The sequence below is a fragment of the Pyxicephalus adspersus genome, chromosome 2 (genome assembly GCF_032062135.1).
Source record: "Pyxicephalus adspersus chromosome 2, UCB_Pads_2.0, whole genome shotgun sequence".
In the NCBI taxonomy this organism is placed as follows: Eukaryota; Metazoa; Chordata; class Amphibia; order Anura; family Pyxicephalidae; genus Pyxicephalus; species Pyxicephalus adspersus.
The window spans coordinates 103,569,450-103,597,031 of record NC_092859.1 but is presented as its reverse complement, the minus strand read 5'-3'; the positions used below and the strand labels follow the sequence as shown (position 1 = coordinate 103,597,031).

Here is a 27,582-nt window from a genome sequence, read left to right as displayed (position 1 = left end):
ACCTGGAAAATAGATCAGGTAGAAGTAATTTTAGGATTAGAGGCCTCTCTGAACCCGTGAAAGATGTTACAGACGGCGTGAGGCGATTTCTGCAAGGTCACCTACTGGATCTACAACTTTGAAATTGACAAGGTCCACAGCGCTCTTGTGGCGCCCAGGCCGGATGGTGCTCCCAGGAATGTGATTGTCAAGCCCCACTATTTCACTAATAAAGAAGTTCTTCTGAAGGCAACAAAGGGTCTGGACTATATTGAGATGGAATGCCATCGGATACAAGTTTTTTCAGATTTAGCACCCTTTACTTTTCAACGGAGGAGGGCACTCAAAACCTTGTTACAAGTTCTTATTGACCACAAGATTAAATATAGATGGGCAATTCCTTTAAAATTGATCTTCCAGCTGGAAAGGAAAAGCTTTTCCTTGGATCCTAACCCGAAGGAAGATGCTCCCATCCACGCTAGAAACTGAAGCCTCTACCTCTCTTTACCCACTTTGGAACAAAGTCAAGGCATATGGCAAACATCATCAAAAGACACCTTGAACATTTTTTTTCTGGACGCTCTCCTGTTGCAGTTTTTATCGAGTGGATGACAATCTGGTGCCCTATTGCTGTGGTAGATATAATGCAGTATACATTTTTTTGCCGAGCCCATGTCTAGCTTATGATCCCATCAGGATATTCTTTCAATGTTGAGCCATATTTCTAATGAGGGGATCATCTGCCACTATATTCAGATTTGGAGGGCTGTGGGACCCGGGGGGGGGGGGGGCACACATGCCCCCAACCAACAGGGAATCTTGTTCGGTTCTTATTTATTGTTTTGACCCAGACTAAATCTCCCTGATGAGATGGAGCTTTTTGAAGCTCCTGAAAAGACAGGAGGAGCACCTCCCCCCCGATGTCCGCGACTTTGTTTTTCCTGGGGTTTGGGGTAGGACCCGATTCTTCTTGTTCTAGCACATCATATTCTTGTATATTGGATGTTTGTTTATTTTGGTTCCCTACCCCGTCTCCCTCCCCCTACAAGTAGTTCTCACACAGATTTCCTACGATCACTTCCACACATCAATTGGCTCAATTTGTATTACGATTTAATGTCGATTGAGCCACCCACTGTTTCTGCTACTTCCCCCAAGCTAACATTGCTCTCACATAATATTCAGGGTCTTGATTCTCTGATTAAGAGGTCCAAAGCGTTCCATTACTACAACTCCCTGAAAGTAGATACCTTAGCTTTGCAGGAAACGCATTTTTCCAACAATTCTGTCCCAAGATACTTTCATTAAAACTATCCCATATTTTACAACACAAATTCAGATAAGAAGAAATGAGGGGTCCTATTGTGTTTTAGAAAAAGCTTGAATTTTGCCCCTCAAGAGGTCTTCAGAGACTCAAGAGGTAGGTTTTTGATGGTAATTGGTTATGTTGGTACCCAGCTAATATCCGTAGTTTCGTATTTTTTCACACCTTACTGGGCAAGATATGGCCTAAAGTGAAAGGCTCTCTTATCTTGTTAGGTGACTCTAATCTAGCTCTTGATCATATTAAAGAGTTATGGGCTCTTTTTTTTATTCAGAAAATATGATCTCATAGATACTTGGTGGGAAATTAACCCATCAGTTAGGAACTACACCTACTTCTCAGCGGCCCATAACCAGTACTCAGGTATTGATCATGGTTTTGTCCAGTCCCACATGCTTCCAGGCTTACTAGGGGCCCGAATTTTGTCAACTCCCTGGTCTGACCATGATCCCTTGGCCATATATCTAATGGGCTTTTGCAGGACCCAAGCTGGGTTTAGATGGAGATTTAATGAAAGTTTGGTCTCTGATTTATTGGTACAAGGAGAAATAGAAAATCTTCTACGCGGTTTCTTTCAGATCAATATTTCTAGTGATACATCCCCGGCTATCAATTGGTAAGCCCATAAAACGTATATTAGGGGTGAATTTATCAAAATAGGTTCCTCACGCAAAAAGGCTTAAAATAAGCTTATTGATTACCATCTTAAAGAATACCACAGGCTACGGTTACAAAACAAAAAGGATCCTCTTTCTGGGCTGAAATCTCAAATGGAAGCCAAAATGTACTGAACTTAATTTAATTCTCACAACTAGAGCAGAGAAATCTATAGGTTGGGCAGCACACAAATTCTTCCTTTGGAGTGATAAGCCGGGCAGCCTCTTGGTTAATAAACTCAACCCCAAGCCTATATCTCACGCCCTCCCCAAAATTAAGATCAAGGATGGTAGGTTATCACAAAACCCAGAAAAAATTCTCTCAGTTTTTGAGGAATTTTATGGCCATATATACAGTTTCGATTTCTTGAGATGGAATTGATGAGTTTCTTTGAAATCTTAACCTTCCCAAATAAAAATCAAAGCATATAGAGATCTTAGAAAAGCCCTTTACGACTGAGGAATCAGTTGGCGTTTTTACATTTCTTAAAATGGGCAGCTCACCTGGCCCGGATGCCTTTTCTAATTTGTATTACAAAACATTTTGTTCAATTTTGGTTCCACATTTGGTTATTTTAATTTTCTGAAGGAGGGGCACCCTCTCTCGGGCGATGCCAATAGAGCATTTGTAAGTGTGATTCCTAAACCAGGGAAAGATGCTTCGGAGGTTGCCAATTATAGGGCGATTTCCTTAAATAATTGGGACCTTGAACGAAGATTCTTTCAATTCAATTGGGCTCCTTCTTAGGGGCTTATATCCATCTGGACCAGGTGGGCTTCATGCAACACAGACAGGCCCCATACCAAACTAGAAGGGCAATTGACCTCATATCAGTAGTAAACTCCAACTGGGACGGGGGACCTCAACGTCAGGCAATGCTAATTTCCCTTGACCTCCAAAAGGCCTTTGACAGTCTTTCCTGGAATTATCTGTTTAGGATTGTTTCCAGTTTGGATTTTGGCTCTCATTTTACTAATTTGTTGCTTGCTCCCTATGATTCCGCGGAAGCGAAAATATCGCTAATGCTATCCCGATTAGAAGGGGGACCAGACAGGGATGTCCTCTCTCTCCGCTCCTGTTTGCCTTGGCAATCGAACCATTAACGATAGCCATGCGTAACAACCAAAATTTTAAAGGAAATAGGTGTGGTCCGGTTGAACACAAATGCGTCCTATTTGCTGACGATAAATTGATGTTTGTCACTTCCCCAACTACCACCTTGCCCAAGCTCTTTAAACTTTTGAAAGATTTTTTTCTATGCTCAGACCTACAGGTAAATAAAGCCAAATCCCAAGTTCTTAATATAAATATTCCCTTGGGGTTGCTAGCAGCTATCAAAAGCAAATTTGATGAGCTGGAGTGATGACTCAATTCAGTACTTGGGTATCCAACTTTCCCCCTCTTACAGGCTAAACTACACACTTTGCTCAGGAAACTCTATGCTGACCTTCAGCGGTGGTTCCATTCACCCGTCATGGCTGGGGAGGATTTCTGCTGTCAAAATGAACCTTCTTACCAGGCTACTTAATCTATTTCGCACTCTACCAATTCAGGTCCCCCTCAAGGAGATTGTACTCCTCCAATCTAAAATAATGAAGATCATCTGGGCAGGCAAAATGAGCAGAATCTGTAAAGATACACTATTTGCTCCTAAGCAAATGGGCGGTTTGGGAGTCCCTCACCTTAAACACTACTATGTGGCAGCACAGGTGGCGCAACTGTCACTGAGTACATTGCACGGAGCCCGACCTCCATGGGTTGAGATAGAGAATCATGATAGTTTCCCGGGCTCTATAGAATCTCTCATGTGGCGCAAGAAACAGCCAAGAGGGACTATAAGATGCCCTGCTTTGTCTCACTCCATTCAGCTCTGGAATAAATACTGCAATCATCCAAAGTTATCCTCCCCACACAAGCCTCTAACTCCACTTTGGAATAACCCGGATTTTCCACCAGGCAAGCACCTAGAAAATTTTATTTGGTGGATCTTAATGGGCTTTAAAAGAGTGAAAGATTTGATGGATGTTCGAGCAGTATTTTCTTGGGATTATTTAACCAGTAAACGCCGAAACAGCAGCAGTAAACAACGGAACATTTTTGTTATAGACAATTGATTTCGTTTATCAACACAATAATCAGACAGGCCCCGAGACCCATGCGATCCTCCCCATTCAAAAGCACTTGCTCATCTATAGCCTCCACAAGAGGGCAAATTTCTGTTACTTATTCAGCCTTAGTCTCCCCTTCTGGTAAACTTAAATATATGTTAGACTGGGAAGCTGAACATGGGAATTGAAGGACTGGTGGGATACGGCCTACTCGCTATCTAAGGTCTCCTTGAACTCCGCTTTGGTGGAAGCCAACTATTAAGTCATGTTTAGATGGTATCTCATTCCAGATAGACTGGCAAAAATGTTCCCATCAGTCTTCCCTTTGTTTCCAGGGGCTGCAATTCTAGAGGTTTTTTTGCTTCATATCTGGTGATCCTGTCCAATTGCTAGGGAATTCTGGGACGAGGTATTTACCTTGATTTCTAGGATTTTACAGCGTGAGATTCATAGCACCCTGGAGGCAGCCCTATTTAACAAACTGACCATGACCCTTTCCAGAACGGCGATGAAATTGAGTAAGATGATTTTACTGGCAGGTAGAATCTCTTTAGCCAAAGCTTGGAAGTCAACATCAAAACCACTAGATCCCGTTTTTACCAAATTGAACTGGGTTATGATACACTTACCCATACTCTAAAGAACTCGCTAGTCAATTTTGATGATATTTGGGAGCCATGGATTTCTTTCCACAGGACATAGATAATGATCTGCATAAAATTACTCACAGATATAGTGAAGTCTTCGCCCCAGCTTCTCATACTTCCTCTATTTCCCCTTTCCTCCCCTTTTTGTTGGTTGTTCCCATATGTATACAATTGAGACACAATGTCATGCTACAACAATGTTTAAACACTGTTTTTCCTTGATTGTTTACTATTGTTTTTAGTCTTTATTTTGACTGGTCTGGACTTTTGCCATTTACTGTGTGTGTACATTTTTTGTTTTTCTTATATACATATTGTATGTGTCTCTGTTCACCATTTCTTGGGTATTTTTTCTTTTTTGAAAAATTAATAAAAATATTGAAATACAAAACTAAGCAGAGTTTAGCCCTTTTTTGCCTAATGTATAATCTGCTGCAGGAGCTAGTTACATGATAATAAAGCATATTGTTACTCAATGGTTCCATTACCTGACTGTAGTCAAATGTTGGACCATTTGGTTAGAAAAGATTTTGTTTGGGGTAAGTTTCCTGCTGTTACTCTGTCTCCTTTCCAAAATCTCCTGATGTAGAAGCCCTCAGACTCACACCAAGGGAAACATGCCTTCCATGTTTGATATTATACCTTGCAAATTAGTAGACTCCCAGCTTGTAGCATTAAGGATATCACATATTTAGAGATGCTCTTGTCTTTCAGAACCTGGGCTTTACCAGTTGTGCAGGTAATGCCAGCACCCATACAGCAGGATGGAATATCAGCCTTCGGGAAATTCTAGATGCCATTCTAGTCTGGCATCATACCTGGTCAGCAAATAACATCTGCCTGGACCTCTCTTGAGTAATAAAATTCACTGGAATGCCTTTCAATACCTTCCCCCAAAGAAAGAAAGAAAGTTTCAGGTGGAAAGGCATAAATCAGAGTATACTGATCTGACAAAACCACAACAGCATCCACTTCTTCTCGATCTAGATTAAGTTTTTGTTGAACCTGGAGGTCCACAAACAATGTACCCACCTGCTGTACAGGTCCTGTAAAGACTCTGCTTGATCGGACCGCTCCCCTGGGTTGTCCACATCTGTAAATATACACTGCTTATCAAAGTGGGGTATAAAGTTCTGCCCAGTACAGGATCTATTTTACCACACTGGTAAGACTTCTGGTTGCTTACTGAGGACTGATGTATTTCAATGCTGTGGTATTATCTTAATGAATCGAAATGGAAAGGGAGTGTTCAAGTTTTTTGAAAAATCCTGTGGGGACTAGGTATCCCAGAATGGGAATGCCACAAGAAAACAAGCAGGGCTTGTAATGATGTTAGCTTCTTGGTAAATACCTAAGGAAAAAGGGCAGGGGCACACAGCAAAGCTGAACTGCTGATGTGCTGGAAAGAAGAGGACATGTACCGTAAGTAAGCATCTTTGATGATCACAGAAGCCAGATATACACCCTGGTGAAGAAGAGTATTGACAGATTTCATGCAGACTTTGTTAAAAGCATGCCTGCAAAACTGTTGTTCTTGCAAGGTATAGCATTCAAAGTAAAACTGCAATTGTGGATTTTATCATCTATAGTACATCAACTGAAGATTTAGTGCTGAATAAACACTGGCATTGATATAACACATGCTTTACCACAATGCACTATAATGCTTGTAACAGGTTGCTGCGTTCTGATGTCATTCATTTTAATGGCATCCCAACACACCTGCGTTGCAGCACACCACAACGTATGCCTTGTGCTTTTAGGGAACATTGATAGCCCATATATTTTGTACGGGTTGCCATAAATATGCCCCCAAAAATCCCTGTATGCAAGGCAGAATGCTGAAAACAAATACTAATAGCTTTGATTTTCAGTCCCTGAAATGGCACTGCATTAAAACAGATATGATTTTGTAGTTGAAATTACTGAATGGGCTCAGAAACACTTCTGGAAACAATCTGTGTCTGTGAACACACCTTAGAATGTACTAAAGACGTAAGACTGTGATAGGGACAATAAATTGTGAGCCAACTAGTGACATGACTTTGTACAGTGCTGCATAATATGTCAGCGCTATATATAAACACTGTATTAATAACAGAGTACATTGTTATATCTATTAATTCAAGTTAAAGCTTTATCATGCAAAGAAGAAACCATGTAAACATGATCCAGAGACACAACTGCTTTCTTAGGACGGAGTTAATTTAAGTTGAATTCAGACCAGGTAGAAAACCATCCTGTGGTCTGACTAATCACTTTGTTTTAATGAAAATATGGTAGCTTTGTCTAATGTCAAAGGGGAAAGAAAGCATTTGTCTTGTTATCAGTGTGCAGTTAAAATACCACCCAGCATTTGTGATGATATTGGGACGGCACCATGTAAAGGCAATGCCAAACACCATTCACCATGTAATATATCAATGTGGCTCTATAACAAAATAGTGAAACTAGATAGTCCAGACCTGACCTGATCTGATTTTCCCTAAAAAAAGAAACAAGTTAAGTTTTAGGCATCCCCCCACAATTTCCCATTTAGTGAGACATTTCCCAAGGGAGAAGGGATGTCTTAGGGGTGCAGACTTTGCCACTTATTGCATGGCGCCACTAAAAGTATTACAAGTGATTATAACAAACCTTGGTGAAAGATATGAATCTGTAACAAAGTTTGGTAAAATGCTTGCAATAAACATAGATCACTCCAAGAGGGCATTGGTATCTAAACAAAAGTGGTTACACTTTAAACAGCATTTTTTTTACACTTTACACAGTCTACTTTTTCAGAAACAGAGTTGTAGAATCTGCTAAAGAGAATGGAAGCATTCTTTAAACCCCTGCATGAGGAGTCAGCAAATAAATATATGATAAGGTCTTATGAAACTCTAGTAAAACTCAGCCAGGAGAGGAGAGGATCCAGCCATACTTATTGAAGCTAGTGAGGACTCACTAGTGGATAGTAGAGGTAAAATGCACTCCAGGATGCAGACATTCAGTACAATCAGAAGGCACACTACAATTAGCCCTGGTAACATTAGTAGAGTGTAAGTGCTGGGGGCACCCAATATAGCATGATTAGAATCAAACATAATAATACAATGTGATGGTAAAACTATGTAGAGGATCAAGGACAGAGGCAAGGCCACAATACCCAAGTAACCTGGACAGCTGACAGCAGGTGAAGGTCACATGGAATGAGATAACTATAGTCACAGTTGGCAGGCAACAGGAAACGATCCAAAAGCTGTGGAAAACGACAGATTTTGCAAGCAGGAGCAGAGAGATACTTCCTTTGACACTGTATAGTATAAGTGATGTCAATGCCAAGTTGCACAGCCTTCTGTGTAAAAACTGGCAAAAACATGTAATGACCCCTAGTAACCTAAAAAAAAAAAAAAAAAAAAAAAAAAGTAAGGCGAAAGTACCTGGTGCTCGGCCTGACATTCCTTTTCATTAAGGGAGCATTTAGAGAAAGGGCACAAAGGCAATGCCAGCAGCAACTAGAGAGACAGCTCCAGCAGTCTTTACTGTAAAAACAAAATGTTAGTTCTTAACACAGCGGAGCTTAAGACAGTACATCAGTCTTCCTAGGACACTAGCACAAAATGGAGGCATGGTGGTATTGGTAGGTATTATTCTGGTCTGGTCTACAGTTGTTTTTGTTTGCCAATATCCAATTTTTATGTAGGCAGAAGAATAATGTGAGGGATAAAGACTTCCCGTGTCCTAAATGAATAAGAAAGAAAAATACACAGTTTTCTACACACCACCACAATAAAGAAGTGACATTACCATCCTTCTGGTAACATCCTGGGAACACATCTTGGGCATCAAAAACATCACAAGAAGATACTCCTAGCGCTGTGCCCAAGTCTTAAAAATTCTGATACTCAGCAGATCCAGGATCTGGCTGTTGGATGGTAACATCTCTCCCCCTGCCACGGACAAAAATGATAGCAAGTAGATTTTACTCTAGTGCATTTCTACGCATGTGCTTTTTCATGTTGTCTTTTTTTTTTATATCTTGTGCCCTTTTTACATGGGTAGGTGTGTCATGTAACACCGGGACGCTGATGCATCCCAGCAAATAGAGATTTAGGTTAGAAAAAAATAGATCAGATCACATTGTTATGAAAAAAAAAAACATACATTTTATTGGACAACTGCAAGCACCTTAAACCACAATTGGTTACTGTTACAACACTGGGTATTTTCACATCTAATTATTGCAAAGGCTTGTGATTAAACCGCAATGGATAAATCAAAAAACAAAGTGGCACCATAAATTGTAAAACCAGAAATAAATTTACATTCAATTCACAGACTTAAAAAAAGTTAAATAGATCTCTGCTTACATTCTAAAATCTGCATCACCTCTAACATAATGTAATTCTATTTGCCATTGTACAGGGAGCAAAACAAACCGAATGTTTAAAAGGGAAAACAAATTACTAGGTTGTTAGTTTATTGAAAATACATGTAACCAGTGCATTTCTTTAAAAAAATAATGCTGAATTATATGTACACCTAAGCAGTTGTGAAATGGGCTATTTAACGGTCAGAATATTACGAGTAAAGAGCTACTATGCCCACTGCACTACAGACCGAAGCAAGTTGGTTTTAAAATCTTTATTAAGTTATTTTGCATATGTGCAAAAATATAATAAAACGTTGGACTTCACACACATTGTATCCCAAGTGGCAATTTTCCATAGCTAATGCAATATTCAACATCGATAGGTCCTTATGAGAATACTACCAATTGTAAGAAGTCAGTCCAATAAAAGTTGATTTTTTTTTTAAATTATTATAAATATTAGCTGTCTAGGATAATACACGCTATCGCGCCTGTTGTACTTAGCTGATGTTAACTGACTTCTTGATTCAGTTCTATATCCTTCCAAAGCTTCTATATGGAAATCAATTTCATTCACAAACCACATAATTATTATTTTAACACATCAATCAGTGATTGGGTGTAAAAAGGCTACTAAAACTATTTATGAAATAGGCCCAAACACTTCATATTTGTGTAAAGACAGAAAAGTATTGAAAAGTGATGCTCCAGCTTGAGGGGTTTTCTTTCCTGGAACAATCTTTTCACTAAAACTTCTGGGCTTTATCCCAGAGACAGATGGGGCAAGTTCATTCAGCATACAATGCAACAGGTCTCTTGCGAGTGTGCAGACTTTAATGTATTTTGCAAAGAGGAGGTAGCTAAAAGTATGCAGAGATGGGCTTGACCTCACCTGAACACATAAAATGTTGCTGCAACAATTTAAAGACCTAAAAAGTACTATGAATGTTGTCATGTGCATACATCAGTTTAAACTACAGAGAATTCATCTTTCCCTAAAGTGCCTTATTGGGGCAATTGCTTAAAAAAACAAAAAAAAACAAAAAAAAAAACAAAGAGCAGCTTCAGTTACTGAACCTAGGAAAATGATCGCACATCTTCGGAAAACCCGGCTGGAGTTCACTACATGCAGAAGTTTACTAAAAATTAGATGGAGAAGATAAATCTGCTTTGGACTTGCAAACTCGTTTTCTGTTAGGTAACCCTTTCAGTGCTAGATCGGCAAAGGACACACAGCAGCCTGTTCCAGCACTGCAAGGTTGTCCTTGAAAAGTAACATTTACAAAGTGAATGTACATACACTATAGTACAGGAATGGTAATCCCAAGAATGGTAAGGTAAAAATTTTTTTTTTTTTTTTTTTTTACAGTACCCATGCATTAGGCCTGTTAGTCATTTCAAAAGCTTGAATTTACCCAACATCTGCTAAAACTTATTTTCATAAATAGTTACAAAATCTGGCAGACACATGGAAAAATGTATTTCTTGTTCAAAAATTGGACATCTGAATGCCACGTAACATGAAAAACAAGACCAGATTAGGCTTCTTTTTTTTTTCCTCTTTTTTTCTAATTTTTCTCCCATGTCCCGGTCCCCAGAAAAAAGTGGGTCGGTAAAGCTTAAAACTGAAGACACAGAGGCTAATCTTTCCATTGACCACAGCGCACACCAAGCAAAGGAAAACGAAACAAGGTACTTCTAAAAGAAAAGTCGAAAGCTAAAGCCAATTCACTCAGAATCTTGTTACAGATATTGTGACAGTCGCTGTTTGAGTCCAAACAAACGGAGGGCAATATCCTACGAATTTAACCATGGATGTCGCAGGCACTCACTAGCAGATGCACGTTTCTCGGGAACCATTTCTAACATGGGAGTGAGAAAATCTGTAAACTGGGCAGCGTCTTCATGTGGCCAGCCATACTTCTCCACCAGAACGTCAAATAGACTCCAAGGTTTTAGTTTAGTGATGTGTCGAAGCTCCCCTATGTTAATAAAGCAAATAATTAGTAAACAAAGAAGAAACGTTATTATAATGTAACAAATGTGTTGCGATCCTCAGACATTTTTAATACTGGCATGAAATAAAGAAGCTTAGAGATAAAGTTTAAGAAACAACTATCTGGAATGGTGTACACATCAGATGCTATAAAGCAATTTGTGGCTTTAGCTTTCCATTTACTAGCAGGCCACTGTGGTGATACAGATAATATAGTTCATAATAAATCAGAGGTACAGCATTTGTAAAACGTGTTTCAAAAATGCAAAATTTAGTAAGCTGTATTTGCAGAAATTGGAGCTCAAGGCTTGGCATTCTGAGCTACTCATCTTCAACCATTCACTGCAGACATATTGGTGAGAATGACCCCTCAAATGGTGTTCCAGTTCATTCTTTGTCAAGGACATTACCAAAGCTTTATTAACTAAATCAAGCCAAGGAGTCATTATAAATTTTTATGATTAAATTCTGGAAAATTGTCTTTTCTTTAATAGTCATGCCTGAGGGCACGCCCATTGTATTGGATTTCTAACCCTAATACAAAGTCCATCAAGTGTATAATAGGGTATATATGATTAGGATAACCTGCACTAGAGTTAAGTATCCTGGTACACTGTCCGATATGCAACATAACAAAATTATCTAGTACAGTAAAGTATATTTTAAGGAAATAAAACCAATAATATGCACTTGAAAAGGTGCCTGTAGCAGCCAATAGATGGAAAATCGAGCTTGTGGTGACCAGTGATCAGGCTTAGTGCCCCTGGTGCAATCCACACAGGAATCTATCAAACAATGTAAGGAACCACATAGGACAAATCCCGCAAAAACCAATGCGGCTGTAGCAACAGAGCTGGAAAGTACCTCTGGGTTGGAGTGTGCAGTGGTTACTAGACAAAGCTTGTGACATGAAAGTTTGTGGGCAGCAGGTGGTAAAAGAGAAGAAAAACCACCAAATGAGATTCAACAAGCCATCAGATTTGGGTCACTGAACTAAAGCTAAAAAAAGGAATGGATGTTATGCACAAACAATTTTTCTTTTATAGTCATATACAAGATGTTTCTTAGGAATGTCTAGATCATGAACTCCAGTCTACTGAGGAAAAAAAAATCTGAAGATTTTTACACTTAGTAAGTAAGCAAACATGGATGAGTTTACATCACAATAAACTATGGTCAAATGTTGCTGTTATAGGCACCATTCAATGCTAGCAGATTGTAGCTGCAAAATTATCTCCCGGGGGTTCACCGAACAGGAACCCTACCCTGTACAGCGAGAAATACAGAGGCTGCCATTGCCAACTGTTTGAAAATGCCAAGGCTTGGCGGTCTCTGGCCTCATTACTTTTGGAACCACTGATTTCGAAAAGCCATGAAGTTCATGGCATCAGAGAGAAGTCATTCCTGATCTCCATGGGTCACTAGGTCAAAGTATTAAAACCTAACAGCCAATTTAAATGTGTTTTGAAAGTAGAGTTACATAGGGACAATCTGTATAGTTTCAAAATACAAGTTCTCTTTAAAAAAAGCTTTTGGTTTCACCAAAAATCAATAATCAAATATTTAATTAGGCTATTTTAGTATCCAAATGGACAGACCAATGTTATGAAAAATCAAAATTTCCTTGGGACATCATGAGCTTTAAATACTACCACTGCCACACTAGTGCCTACCATCAACACATAGGGCTATGTAGTATGCTGTTAATGTAAATATTACATCATAGCAAACTGCGTTCAAAAATATCATAGGTAATACCATAGGTCATTTTGTTAAATTATAAATTATTGCTTGCCTAATACTGAAATAGAAACACACCCTTTAGATTCTTCCTGCAGGTATTTCATCAATTAAAAAAATAATGGCATTCGATTATTACTATTTATATTTATGGAAGTGGACTTTAGGTTGTCAATAAATGTAAAATACAGTGGTCCAGCTGTCCCAAGTGAATAACTTGGTATGGGTTACTATGAAGGGAGCGGTTAAATACATTTTATTGAAAACCCCTTCAATCAGCTCAACGCGAAAGAGGAAACATTTTAAAGGTTACCATTCACCGTCCCTACATTTAAAACAACTTGGTAGTCCAGAAACACAGTTACCTTTTTTGGTGAAAAAATCCTTGGAATATTTTCCCAACATAGCAAATTTTCGAGGGATTTTTCCCAGCAGTTCAGTGATCAATGCTATGTGATCTGTGTTTGAAGAATATTGCCAGCAAAACAGAAACATACAACTCAATCAGTACATTTTATACATTTAGAAAGAAGGCCCGGCGCAGACAGAACCAATCTCCTCATTTTTGAAGGTCTTCCCTGAGGTTGTTGGTGGTACTGCTACAACTTTATTTGTCAAACCAAAGTCATGTTGACAACTTTTCTGAATGTATGAATAAAAGTGCTGCATTGATATTTTCATTTCCACAAACCCATAGAACAGTGACCAACAGTAGTACCAGAAGTAGTTCTAGGCTTCAAGGAATAAAAAGCAGTATAAAGATTCATTCTGTCTGCATCACAATGCCTGCTGTAGGAAAGAGGTACTACCTCTGCGATTGAAGAATTCCCGAGAATATTTTCCAGACAGAGCAAAGTGTCTTGGGATATTGCCTAGAAGCTCAATGATGTGTGCTATGTGGTCTATGGAGAAGAGAAAAGAATTGAAGGAGTGAAGAAAAAAAAAAAAAAGAGAATGAGATAAGAAAAGAAGAGAAGGGAAACAGAATTAATTAAAATAAAACTCAAAAACAATTATGGGGCAAACCCATGCAGACAAGACTCAGCAGAACAGCAACTCCATTAGTAAAATTCATGATCAGAGTTTATGTTGCGGAATAAATCAAGCAATAAAGCATGAGAATGAACAGATTCAGAGGGAGAAGAACAGCCTTGGTACGCCAGTTAGAGAAAATTAGTCTTCAATATATTGTTATAAACCTGACACTAATTTTTGTGTACAGGTACCAGCTCAAAATTTTAAATTAGTAACATGAGGTGGACCTCATGTATAGGTGTGATTTGCAAATTCCAGAAAATACATATCTAGAATACCTTTGTTCCAATATAACTGCTTCATACTAGGTAAACGTCCTACAGACCTTTCGGATTACCAGACCTAGACGCTATATTACTAAAACAAAGAGCACAAATATTTGCATTGCTTCCTGCACTGCAGAGAAGTAATTGACAAACGGCTTGATTTGTAATGCCAGAAGACTGTTGTCCCATCTCACTGATATGTTGCTGACATAATGATCAGCTCAGTACATAAACTAATTGTGTCTAATGACTGGCAAATCACACCTACATGCAAGCTATTTGATGGGTTCTCATGACTACATACTACTGTAGCCCAGCTGGCAGCTTTCAAACAAATGCATGTCTTACAGAGATTTAATGTTGTCTGAGTGACATTATGAAATAAAATGAGCTTGCTGAACAATTTCCATCCACTTCACTCTTGATTATAAGAAGAAATAAACATGTTGAAATCATATCATGAGGACCTTTTAAACATGTAGCTTTATCTGATGTTCTTTCTGTTTAACTACATAACTATGTAAACTAATAACTATGAAAAAAGTGGAAGATCAAGTGGACTTCTGATGACATTTTTTTTTGACCATTTTTATGCTAAAGAATATTGTACACGAATATAACAAGACTGTATTGGTCTGGGAAAAAATATTGACATTTGACACCTGTACACTTTTTATGGAGTAGAGGCATTGCTATAGACATTTTATTGTATATAATGATAATGATGAATAAAGTAATGCATATACTGTTTATTTAGAACAAGCATGACTTAGTTTAGCTGAAATTGACTTGCAAAAAGTATTGTATATTTTAATACAATCCAAAGAGATATGTAGCATGAGTGTTTAGTTATGCTTTAAGGGGGAGGACGGATGTAGATAAATAGAATATTTTTAATAATATATATTTTTCTGTTAAAATTGACACTACAATTATAATTCTGGTACAAAACATGACAAAGTTATTTATGAGAAAAAAGACTTCCAAATATGCTACAAAACTCAAAGATTATATATAGATTTATACATAGATTTCCCTCAACATGGGCCTAGTTGAACTGAATTATAAAGTTCTGCTGCGATGATTTTTAGTCCCCACCAAGATTGCTCGGTGCTTCCGGGGTTCCTCCAACCTCTGCTTCAGGGTTGTGGGGGCGAGGTTAGCATGGGGCACATTTGGTGGTCATGCCCAGTGCTTGGGACTGCAATATTGGGATAAGGTCTGTAAACTGATGTCAACGGCGCTACTTACCTCTCTGTCTTTAAGTTGGGTATAGGCTCTCCTAAGCAAAACTGATGTGCTTCTACTGAAATATGCTAAAACTTATGTAATAAGATCTTGTTAGTGGCCAAAATCTCACTGGCTAAGGCCTGGAAATTCCACAACCTCTCCCTTGCCCTGCCATCTTCAAAACTCAATTGGTTAATGGTGAATGACCCATCGATTGACAATAAATAAATAATAAATTCAATAAAAAGGCCCTTCTTATCTTGATGTGCACTCCCACTTTCTTTTACCCTTATCTAAAGACCTATCTTAGAATTGGCTAACAATCCACTGTGCGTGGTTTTTAATGGTTTCCCAGACAAATACAGCAATGATTGACAAAAAAGAACAATGTAAAAAGAAGCTACAGTTTTTCTACATATGCATTGATCCCTAACTAAACAGCTACACATCAACAATAAACATCAATTAATATTTACCTTCCCATGCGGTTTTCCCCATAACACACAAAAAAGCCTATTTAAAAGAATACAGCCTTCCTCCTTTAGTTGAGTTTAAGTCGAACACAGAGGGCGCAATATATTGAATGTGTGTGCTGTGTTTTTGGACTTTACCGATTTGGAAAACAATTTAATTAGCAGCAGATCTGTTCATGTGTAGTAGACCTAACAGAACATGAAGTAAAGGGAAGTCTTTCTAATGTGGACACTGACATCAGCAAAAGCCGATTTTGTTTTTTTTTTATAATAGACACAGACCTGTGAACTTTTTATTGCTGTATCATCCAGTTCTGGATAAAGTCAAAAACAGCTAAATAAAAATAAAGTACTGACTAGAGTTGGGCTTTATTATTCATGGGGAAGTCTGCCTGGGTTACATGGCACTTGCATTTTGTCTCCGTTATTACCTGTGAACCTTTGTAATGCCAAAACCAATAACACTGCTATGTTAAGGACAACAGCTCAACTAATTTACATTACAGTTATATAGTGTCAAACAAATAGGTGTGACCTGGTGATCCAGGTTTGAGCACGATGTGAACTCAATGTCTTTTCAGCCACTTATTGCATCCACTGCTCTCACAAATTTCCTGTATGTATAGTGGTGACCTTTTGTATTTTGGGTTTAGTTGTGCAATAAGTGGATATATGGTTGGTTATCAGTAATTGGTTGGCTTACCAAAGCATCAAACAGGATATGCTTTTTTATACATCTGTGATAAATTCATAATTTAAAGTAGAACTGTGGCCATTTAGGTATAAGTGTCTCTGCAATTATAGTTTCCTTAGTTTCTCATCAGTTGAGTCTGACCAAAAAGTCCACCTAATCTAGGATTCTGGAGTGGTAAGCCAACAATGGTGCATTGATTTTTTTTCATTGCTTGTTTGAAATCTGTAAATACTTTACTATGCATAGTCCGGGCATATATTCACTTTAAAGGTAAGGCATTTGTACCAGATATACTGCATTTATGATTTGGTGGTCCTAACTAGTGTTTTATAAAAGATTGGGCTGAAAAATCTGTGGCTAAATGGCTCCAAGTTTACTGAAGTAAGAATACAAAATATATAGTAGCAGTGTTAATCATGAAAAGAAGCAAAACCCACCACCATTATAAAGGTGTGTGTAAGTGTGTGTGTCTAACTCATTGCTCCCCGGTGTGAGAAATACATACCTTCGTCTCTAGAATAGTCTTCTCCAGAATGTGGTTCAAATAAATAATCACCAGTTGCAAGCTCGAATGCCTGTATAGGGTAAAAACGAAAAGTTTTAAAATATGTTGACAGATCTGCACATCTTTAAAGCAGAATTCCAGCCTCACCCATTTGCTTTTGTTGGGTGTTCAGTGGCATATTTTGTTTTTTTCCTGCTTGATAAATGTCTCAGAATTATTAATGAAAGGCATTGCAGAAGACACACTTCCTGACTGTAACATACCCAGTCCTACTAAATGGAGGACAGAGGGGTCCCTAATTAGTGTGGTCTGTGCTATGGGATGTGCACAATGCTCAAAGAGCCTGTTTCAGCTAAACAAAATGGAGTAAGCAGCAGAGCATGCCTCCTCCCTGTGCAAGATAAATGCTGTAACTCTAATTGCTCTGCAGCAGCTGGTATGTTGATCAGATGGTGTAGTCTACACTCCAAGCAACAGTGTATCTTGTAGCACTTGAAAGAGAAAGTGTAAGGCTATGCACACGTCAGCGGATTCTCTTCCAATTTTCGCTTCAGGGCTAGTATGGTGTGTACAGTGCTCGTCAAGACGTTGTTCAAGGAATGCGTCCCGGGGGATCCATGATTGACCAACAACCAGAATACAAATGAGGGGAGAGTGCAGTGGGATGCGGCTCGGTCATTGTTCCCTCTCCCCAAAGACCAGATGTACAGTGTTCGTTCATGCATCTTTAACTCATATGTCGTTGGAAAGATCGTGAAAGAACCTTTCCATCGACAAAAGTACGTACGCAGCCTTATCCAGAGAGCTCACAACATCTAGGTGTGCAGTAAGGGCTGGACATCTGAATTTCTGCAGATTTACCAATGTCTTGTATGATATGGAGTTGCTCTCTATTTGTTAACGCAGTGTTTGTTAGTGCATATAACTGTTTTGCTGTTTTCTATATTATATTAGGTGTTAAAATGAGCTGTGTTATCCAGTAACTGGAGTAGTAAGGAGAAAGTGAGTGTAGCCTATTGTCGCCAACATTAGGATAATATTGAATTTAGAAAAAATTGCTGGCTCCACCTGACCCCTTTTCCCATCCAGTATATAGGAAAATAAAAAGTCAAATTTCGAATTAGAAAAAAAAAAAGAAACATGGTAGCTTTGTTTTTTATACTCCTACAAGAAACCCTTTATGTTTGCACTTAGAAAATTCTCAAGCATTCCATCCAAACAGATCCAACCATGTGTTTACAGAATTGTTTGGCACAAAGTTGTAAGCTTTTTTGCCGTCTAGGTCTGATTTGATTGGCTCTTCATGAGTACCATGAAATATATGCTGCTATACAAATTATTCAAATAAATGAGAAAAAAATGTGTACAGCCTTAACAATGACTTCATTTGCATTCCCAGAGCTGTGTCCAGTAAATTGAGCAAGCGAAGGACAAAGTTTCCTAGGAAACACAGTGGCTAAGAACTAGTATTTATTGGTGTCCAAATGCAGCATGCAGGGATCCAAACAGGCTGCCTATTCTTGTTTATTCGTAAACGTTTGATCAGAATCTTTCACAATTTATTCAAGAGAGAAAAATTAAACTAGAAGAATCAAAAACGGTGCAATTATCTGTTTAGACATATGTGTAGTTTACTTTAACAGATAGAAAATATACCATGTCAAAGAACATGGGTTTGTTTATGTCTTTTCTGTACCTCATAGTTATCAATGCCAATAAGTATATGTTTAGGACAAAACTAACAATTATTTCTTACCATACAAGCCGTGCTCCAAATATCAGCAGGGGTGCTGTAACCAGCTCCTATGAGAACTTCTATGGAGCGATACTGTCTTGTCTGTATGTCTTCAGTAAAGTGTTTGTGCTGCACATATAAAAAACACACCCATGAATAACAAGTTTCAACTTAAGAGACCAGCACACTTACTCATGATTAATGTATACATACCACCCAACAAGCATTTCCAAGATCTGCAATTTTAACTCTAATAAGGTCTGCGTTTTTTGGGTCCAGTGGGTTTACCAGTAGGTCTGCAGCACGTGTTTTATCTGTAAAATACATCCATCAGAAATATTAGAAACAAAGATCTTGTGTGTCTAATGTAAAATATATCTGAGCTGGTAACCAACTCGTAGCTTGCATTATGTAGATCAAGAGTCCTCGAAATAGGGCATTTGGAGGGCTCATGGTGCACTGTGGGGTGAAGAAAAAAAAAGGAAATGGTGACATAGGCGTGTGCATAAGGAGGGCAAAAGGTACCCAACCCCCATCCAAAAATCCTGGGGACCCCTAATGTAGATAGCAGGTATTTAAAAAAAAAAAAATAGAGTGGACAGTACATAGAAATTCATTGATATTCCATACTCAAAGTTTGTAAAACACAACAGTTCGAATTTTTCAGTGTTATAACATGCATCATGGTCTCTTCTTTTTTATTTTCGTCAATAGTAGCTCATGGTACCTGGCACCATTATTCAACTAAAAATTCATAAACTTGTGCTTATATATCGGGCATCTTACACTTCAATAAGTATAAACCTATAGGGTTGCCACTGTAAATTAAAAAAATAAATATATATAGAATGTCTAGTGTACCTTTTTTTGATAATTTATGTCAGGAGTACAAAATTTTTTTTCAGTTTGTGTGTGTATATATACATAATATTACATATGAAGATTTTCTATTTTATTCATTTGGTAGATGAAGATTTAGATTCCCATTTAGACACCCATTTATAATACATCTGATGCTCGAGTGTACTTAAATGGATGTTTACAAAGATTTGAAGCTTCAAGGAACAAACGTTCAGAAATATCTGCATCTGCTCCAGCGCCATGACGTCTTTAACCTCCCTCATCAGCACCTTTGCCCATAATTCTTCTGTTCATGTAATCTTCAGACATTTGGACTGGCTGGGTGGAGAGTAAGAAGCTTTTGCACATGCACTTCCTACCACCCAGTATACATTCTATAGACCTACTTGCTTACAAAAGTAGTCATTTTTCTGCACACAAACTTAAACCAAAGTGCTCCTCTGCAGGATACAACTGTATCTGTTCTTCGATACATATTTAATACTGTGTGCTGGTCACCAACTCAAGAAAATTAATTTGTTAGTTTCTACACTGAACTTTTTGTATCACAACAATGGCTATATTTATTGTTATGTTGCTTTAACCTCTCCTACAGCTAACATACTATAAAACTTCTTCAATCAAAAACCAAACATTTTATCCATTTATACACAAGGCTTCTTTCAGGCTTTTACTGGGAAATATCTGCACTTTTTGCCATGATAAATATTTATACTTTTTCTGTTGAAATAATTTGAAAACTGCAAGCCACCAAAACCAAAAGCATGAAAACAAGTCTGTCAGTTGCAATTTTGAACTTCATATTACATTTATATCATAACACGTGTGGATTTTATACTCATTTCATAGTATTTTTTAAACAGATCCAACACTGCAGCTTTTCATTTTTTAACATGTCTACCATTTTGCTATTCCTAAGTAATGTATTATTTTATAACAATTAGCCAGGTTTTAAACTGTATTTCCTTTAATTAAAATTGGAATTAGTGTTTCAGAGAATGTTTTGACTATTGGCTTGGATCATGCACAGAACCCTCTTTTGAGATCACTACAGATACTACTGACTAAACTGATCAAATGCTTTAGTTACAGCTCTATTACAAAATGTTTTACTGTGGACAAAACACAATACTTGACTTCTATGTGCTCCTAAAATAACAAATGCCACACCTAATTTATGTATCCATGTCTTGTGTTCCCCAGCATTGTTTTTTAAGCTGGGTGGGGAGAATCTGTATGTGGGTGGTCAAAAAAGTGGGCAAAGTAACACATGACAAATATAGTGTTCCCAGGTATTGTTGCCAATTGAATCCAGTAACCCCATAATTCTGTCCCCTATACTTCCAACTTTCTAATGCCTGCCATCTTAGTGTTTACTATTTTTCTATCATCTTTGTGTCATAGCCCAGCTGTCCAGTGCCCCAACTTTTTGTTAACCACTAAAAAAACAGCAGGGCGATTACTGAAAAGTGCCAGACAGTGCTGGGGAGAACAATGAATGTCCACATGTAACTCACATTACCAAACTCTAAACACAATATTAGTTAGTACATTTACCAGCTCACACAATTTTATTGGAAGGAATGTTAAGAATTATCTCCCCCAAGGCATGTCTCATCTAACATTTACTGCACAAATTGCATCTGATTGTATGATTGTGAACTTGTTTCTAAGCGATTCATTTATATGCCACACTGCTCTGCTGCCCACTCACACAGTAGAGTCCCATTCAGTTCTATGGGCTGTTTTCCAAAAAAGGTGAGAATAGACAGAGCCGCATAGAAGCGAACAGAGCTGCACAAGGGATTTAAACAATCAGTGGACTTACTGCCCGGATCGGCAATGGATTTCCATTTAGATTTGATCATTTATGTCAATTTTCAAAAGCATAACACCTGCAGTATTTTAATCACCATATGTGTATTTGGTAATTTGGGCTCATTCCTACTAGTATGGAGTGTTAACACAAATGTAGAAATGTATGCATTAATACAAAGTGAAGAAAGGCATAAGGATTGGATTAGTGTGCTGGGTTGCTATTCATTCTTAAATGGCACCCCAAAAAAGGACTGCTGTGTGTTGCTCTGTTATGTAAGCGTTTACTGTTACTGTTTACTAAGCATTACTGCTCAGCCAACAGGCTGCCACAAATGCATAGTGGCGCCCATTCATTTTGGGAAGGAGCTGCTTATGGAATTATCACACAGATTTTATAAATAAAAGTGGGAACATTATACTATTTTTGTAGTACTGGATAAGTAAAAGTCCCAAAAATTATTGCACAGAACTTTACGCCTAAAAATGTTATGGCGATTGAGGGAAAAACTGATATAATCTTTAGCTCAGGGAGTATCTATGGGATGAATATTATTAGCAGAAAAAACTACTCCAGGGAATTATTAAACATGACATTTATGAGAAATAAAGCTTGTTTAGTTGAATTTAGAAATGAATTTTGGACCAATGCAGCATTTTTAAAAATACAAAAAAAAAAAAAGTGGGTGTATGTGTATTTGTAAATTATTCCCCTGCCAATTTGACTTAGATTCATCCCTAAATTTGTTAGAAGATACAGAATTTACTATTGTGACTGCTGTACACTTTTGGTAATAGACCACTAGGTGGCAGAATGAGTCATGGCATCAATTTGTATTAATTATTATTAATATTAACAAACAGGATTTATATAGCACCAACATTTTACGCAGCGCTGTACATTAAATAGGGGTTGCAAATGACAGACGAATACAGTGACACAAGAGGAGTGGACCCTGCCCCGAAGAGCTTACAATCTAGGAGGTGGGGGAATTAACACACAGGGGAGGGGAGATATGTAATGGTGGGAAGTAGTGATGGTTTCAAAAAACAGAAGAAGATGGGTAGGCAAGTTTGAAAAAAAATGGGTTTTGAGTGCTCTTTTAATGGAGCAGAAAGTAGGAGCAAGCCGAATAGGACGAGGAAGACTATTCCTAAAAGATGGGGCAGCTCTAGAAAAGTCTTGGAGCGGTGCATGTAATGAGGTTATGAATGAGGAAGTCAGTAGTAGGTCATCGGAAGAGCTGAAACAGCGGCTGGGGGAGTATTTTTTTTCTTTTACCAGGTCAAAAATGTAAGTGGGACAAGAACTGTGGAGGGATTTAAAAGCAAAGCACAGGAGCTTAATTTTGATTCTAAGGTGGAAGCCAGTTAAGAGATGCAGCTGAAGAAGAGCAGTGGGAAGAATGGCTGCAGCGTTCATAATAGATTGTAGGGGAGAGAGTCTGGTTAGCAGAATACCAGGGAGGAGGAGGTTACTGTAGTCCAGACAAGAGATAAGAGCATGTACAAGGAGTTTGGTGGTCTCAGGGGACAGGTAGGGGCGGATTTGGAGATGTTGCGCAGGTGAAAGTGACAGGACCTGAAAATGTTCTGAATATGGGGGGTAAATGAGAGGGCAGAATCAAAGGTGACGCCAAGACAACGTGCCTGAGGGGAGGAATAACAGTGTTGTTAACAGTTAGAAATATGTCAGGGGGAGATGAAGAATTTGAGGGGGGATGATGGAATCGGTCAGACATCCATGATGATATGGCTGACAGGCAGCATGGGACCTTATCCAAGACTGAGGGAGACAAGTCAGGAGTGGACAGATAGATTTGAGTGTCATCAGCATACAGATGGTGCTGTAAGCCAAAGGAGGATATGAGACTACTGAGAGAGGAGGTCTACAAAGGGAAGAGAACCGGTCCAAGCACTGATCCCTGGGGAACCCCAACAGGGAGGAGAGTGGGAGAGGAGGAATTACCATTGAAAAACTTGAAAGGAGATAGGACAGACAGATAGGAAGCAAACCAAGAGAGAGCAGTGTCACTGATACCAATGGAGCGCATGATTTGTATTAGAAGGGGGTGATGTACAGTGTCAAAAGCAGAGGAAAGATCAAGGAGAAGACAGAGGGAAAAGTTGCCTTGTGACCTAGCTTTGATGAGGTCGTTGGCCACTTTAGTAAGGGCTGTTTCAGTGGAATGGGCAGCTCGTAAGCCAGACTGGAGGGGGTCAAGGAGAGAGTTGGTCCTCAGGTAATCGGTAAGTCGTTTGTAGACAAGACACTCAAGAAGTTTGGAAACATATAGGAGAAGGAGATAGCACCGCTAGCTAGAAGGTAGGGAGGGGTCTAGTGAGCGTTTCTTCAGGATAGGGAGAATTATGGCATGTATGAAAGCGGAGGGGTAGATACCAGTAGAAATGGAGAGGTTGAATAGAAATGTGCAGAGAGAATAGTTGAATAGAAATTTAGAGAGATTCGTATGGCTGGGAGGGAACATACGGCCAAAATGATAGGGAAATCATTTATAAATACACCCCAAAGTGTGTAAGATAATTCAGTTTTTTTTGTTTTGATGGCACAGTAAACATTTTGTTTCACGTAATGGTTTGGATTACTCCTAAAGGGCCATGGGGGGAATTTGATTCCCATGTATAGGAAAATTAGTACTTGCACAGGAGGGTTCCTGTTTGACGAACACTGGAGAAAAACAAAAACAAAACAAATTATGCGTATCTGAACTTGACGAACATATGTCCTAAATGTAAGTTGACTGCATACTGTAAGTTTTGGCAATACATCGCATGTAGAGGTTTTACATGTCACAACAACCACATGTTTAGTATAATAATCTTTGATGAGTATACATTGATATAAACCCATATAGCAATGTATAGTTTGCACAGATGGTAGCCCTACTGAAGCCCTAAATTGTAACTGGCCTGGCAAAGTTTTTACATATTCTTAACGGGCCCTAACTGAGCTTTAAAAACACCTTACTAAACTTTGTAGCTGCAGGTGCTGTAGAGCAAATAATCCTCAAAATTCAGCTTGCTTTCACCCTGCGTTTACATTAGAAACTAAAAAGGCTGCTGGTCACTGATGGGATAGGAAGCTGAGCTGGTTCAGAGAAGGCCAACAGTGCTGCATTTGTAAATTTAAAGGATTTATTGTTCCACAGTACCTACAAATACATGTTAATGATGTCTGGTCTAAAATAAGCATTTTAACGGTTTAAGAATATGTATGTAAGTGTATTGTAAATCCTCCAATACTAAAAAAAAAGTAACAGAGTAACAGCTGTTTGGACCCCATAACCATACTTAGGCAAGGAGGTATTTTAATATTTTAGGTGGTTATTTGAACAAATATTAGGAAATCAGTGCCGACATAAATTAGCAGTATTACTAAACAGCTTGCTTATCACAGACTGTGAAAATAAGGCTTTAATACACTTCCACAACCCCTTCTGTTTGCTGAAAGAAAGAAGCATTGTCACCAGTATAATTTATTGGTCAAGGAAAAGTGAAGTTACTGAGTGAATTAGTGAAAATAAAGGTTTTGCTTTGTGCTTCAAACCAACTGGCAGTGGCAAGTGGTAATTTTTATGGATAGGGAGATTCTTTTTTTTTTTTTTTGGTAAACAAAATTGATCATGTCTGACTAGATAAGACTTTCGTTTGTTCCTACATGCTATGCAATTTATAATGTTCCGTAACCAGCTGATTTAGTTACATATAAAGTCAAGGTACTCAAACATTGAGAGTTTTCCAGTTTTTTTTTCTTTTTTCGAGCAACATTTTTAGAAGCTTGTCCAAAATGCCCCCAGGACCTGGAAAAAAAGGGTTTTCTGGTTCTACCACCTGGTGACTTTTTGTATATGTTAGATTACTTCTCCTTTAACAGGGAAAAAGAGGACTCAAAACAGAATGCAGTGTGCATATAAAATAACACTTACTTTTTGGCATATCTCCAGTACTTGATGCAGAAACAGTTCTGCTCCTATCTTGGCAAGAGCCACTTTCATCCCTTTCTAAAACTGTAGAATCCTCAGAAACTGCCAACCCAGATTCCACAGACACCAAAGGTCGAGAAAACATTGCAGAAGAAAATTCAGAGAATTGTAGTTCTGCATTCTTATGTTGTCCATTTGGCAATTCACTGTTAAACTGTTCATAAGAGCTACTGTATGTGCAATCACTTTCCGCATTAGACTCATCTAAGTTAAAATCTTCTGGGTTGGGGCAGTCTTCATCCTCCTCATCTTCATCATCTAACGGCTGCTCCAGAGAGAATGGACCATTTTCTAAATGGCCATTAGTTTTAGGAGACTCAATCCATGTTGGATCTGTGTTCACAAGCTCTGCATCTACATCATCATCTTTTTCAGTGTTTTCTTTTTCTGTGTCTTCTTTTTCATCATGATCTTCACCTTCAGAAGAAACATTTCCTGCTGAGATTAAAACAAAATTCAAAAAGCTAAGCGCTAAGACTCGCAATTAAATGAGAAGCCCATGCAATAAAAAAAAAAAAAAAAAAAAAAAGAAAAAAGTTTAAAGATTCTTTATTTGAAATGAATAAAGTTTAACACTGACACAGCAACAACTGAGCAACAATAATAACTTGATGAACAAACACTAAATTCAAGGTACTCCTTGCTCCTTGGGTCATACCAAAATAAATAAATAAATAAATAAATAATGCTAGACAAACCTATAGGGGAAAGGACCACTAATCAGGGGCAAATTCACTGCTGTCTCCCATGGCGGTCAGTCCTGAATAAGGCATACCAAACTGTCTGCTATCAAACAATTTCAAAATTGTGCTAATCAAACGCCAAAGTGTTCTTTGTAATAACCAAACTCTCTGGCAAAAAAACACCACCAGATTGTAGCTTTTTAATTTTTCAATACAGAAACTGTGGGAGGCACCTAACAAAAAGTGATCAAAAAAAAAAAAAAAAAACTGTCAAACATCTTCCTGAGTTAGTTTCTCAACTCCAGCAAACCTTCCACTACTGCCGAGTCCCAGTTTCTTTACCATACTTGGGCATTACCACCACAGCCGATTACTGTACATTATTTCAAACCAATTACCTGACCCCTTTAAAAAGCTGAAAAATTATCCCATTTCTTGGTTAGGGAGAATCATTGTAATCAAGATTCTCTCTCCCTTTATATATCCCTTGCTATTGTTTTAAGGAATCGCAATCTCAAAAAACAAAAAAAAGTCAAATAGGATAACAGATGAATGAAACATCCGACAACCACACCAGTTGCAAAGAACTAAAGCGGTCCACCCTACAGACCCCTCTCATTATATACCCACCATACTCGTTGACTGGCTCCTCATCAGCTACATCTTCCAGACATACGGTCTTCAGTTTGGCCTCTGGTTGGCTTTCTGCATTCTGCTCATTCTCATTTTCTTCTGTTTTTTTACGCTCTGCTTCTCTTTCTAACTCTTCAATTTCCTGAAGACGCTTTTCAAGTAACTCGGCTTGTCGCTTTTGCTTCTTTTTCAGTTTTTTCTTTTTATTTTTTGAAATTTTGCCAACCTGTCATAGGGCAAAAAAATGTCATTTTTATTAGAGCATGGAATACAAAATATTAGATGTGGGGGCTGAACATAACCTCAAGGCTCTGGAGGTCAATTATAATCTTCTTTTAGTAAGATAAAACTTTTAGTAAGTATTTACATAGTGCCAACATTTTTGCAGCACTTTCAGGTCTCGAACTGCCTATCACATGAACTCAAAATTTATTGTCCCTAACAAGGTCTAAAGCTACTTTGAGGAGAAGAAAATCATACAAGGAAGAAGAAAGGGAGGAAAGACTTTAAATTCAGCTTCAGGTCAAGTAGGTTTGGAAAGGGGCCCAATGTTAGAATTTTGGAGTTGGGGAAGAAGGTCATTCTCACTATATGTTGCATTAACACAAAGCAGTACCACAACAGGAAGAAAAAGAAGCTATCACAGGAAGGTTTAGAACCACTGTAAAGATTATTCATATGTGGCTCATGGTGGGAGATATTCTTTCCAGGTGACAGGTGTCAGACAGGAAAAGAAAATAAATCCCCTTTATTGGGATACATGCTGCGTTTAACATATGAGAGAAACAAGAGAGACATATCACATGCTTTGCTGACAATGCTTTTATTCTCCCGAAACTCTCC

At 38.3% G+C, this 27,582-nt stretch overlaps 1 protein-coding gene across 7 annotated transcripts in view; it reads right to left on the bottom strand.

Moving 5' to 3' along the window:
- Window positions 1–8,837: 8,837 nt before the first annotated feature.
- Window positions 8,838–27,582, bottom strand: part of SRPK2 (SRSF protein kinase 2) — a 79,163-nt gene continuing 60,418 nt past the window's right edge. For 4 of the 7 annotated variants that reach the window (XM_072401685.1, XM_072401690.1, XM_072401689.1 and 1 more), the window contains 7 exons: window positions 26,737–26,965; window positions 25,367–25,861; window positions 18,957–19,057; window positions 18,765–18,872; window positions 17,009–17,078; window positions 13,615–13,707; window positions 8,838–11,051 (listed from right to left, as the gene is read on the bottom strand). In XM_072401685.1, coding sequence (XP_072257786.1) covers window positions 10,867–11,051; window positions 13,615–13,707; window positions 17,009–17,078; window positions 18,765–18,872; window positions 18,957–19,057; window positions 25,367–25,861; window positions 26,737–26,965 — 1,281 coding nt within the window. In that variant the 3' untranslated portion in view covers window positions 8,838–10,866. Of the gene's footprint in view, window positions 11,052–13,170; window positions 13,264–13,614; window positions 13,708–17,008; window positions 17,079–18,764; window positions 18,873–18,956; window positions 19,058–25,366; window positions 25,862–26,736; window positions 26,966–27,582 lie in introns of all 7 variants that reach the window. The other 3 variants (XM_072401684.1, XM_072401686.1, XM_072401691.1) reach the window with 2 other exon arrangements.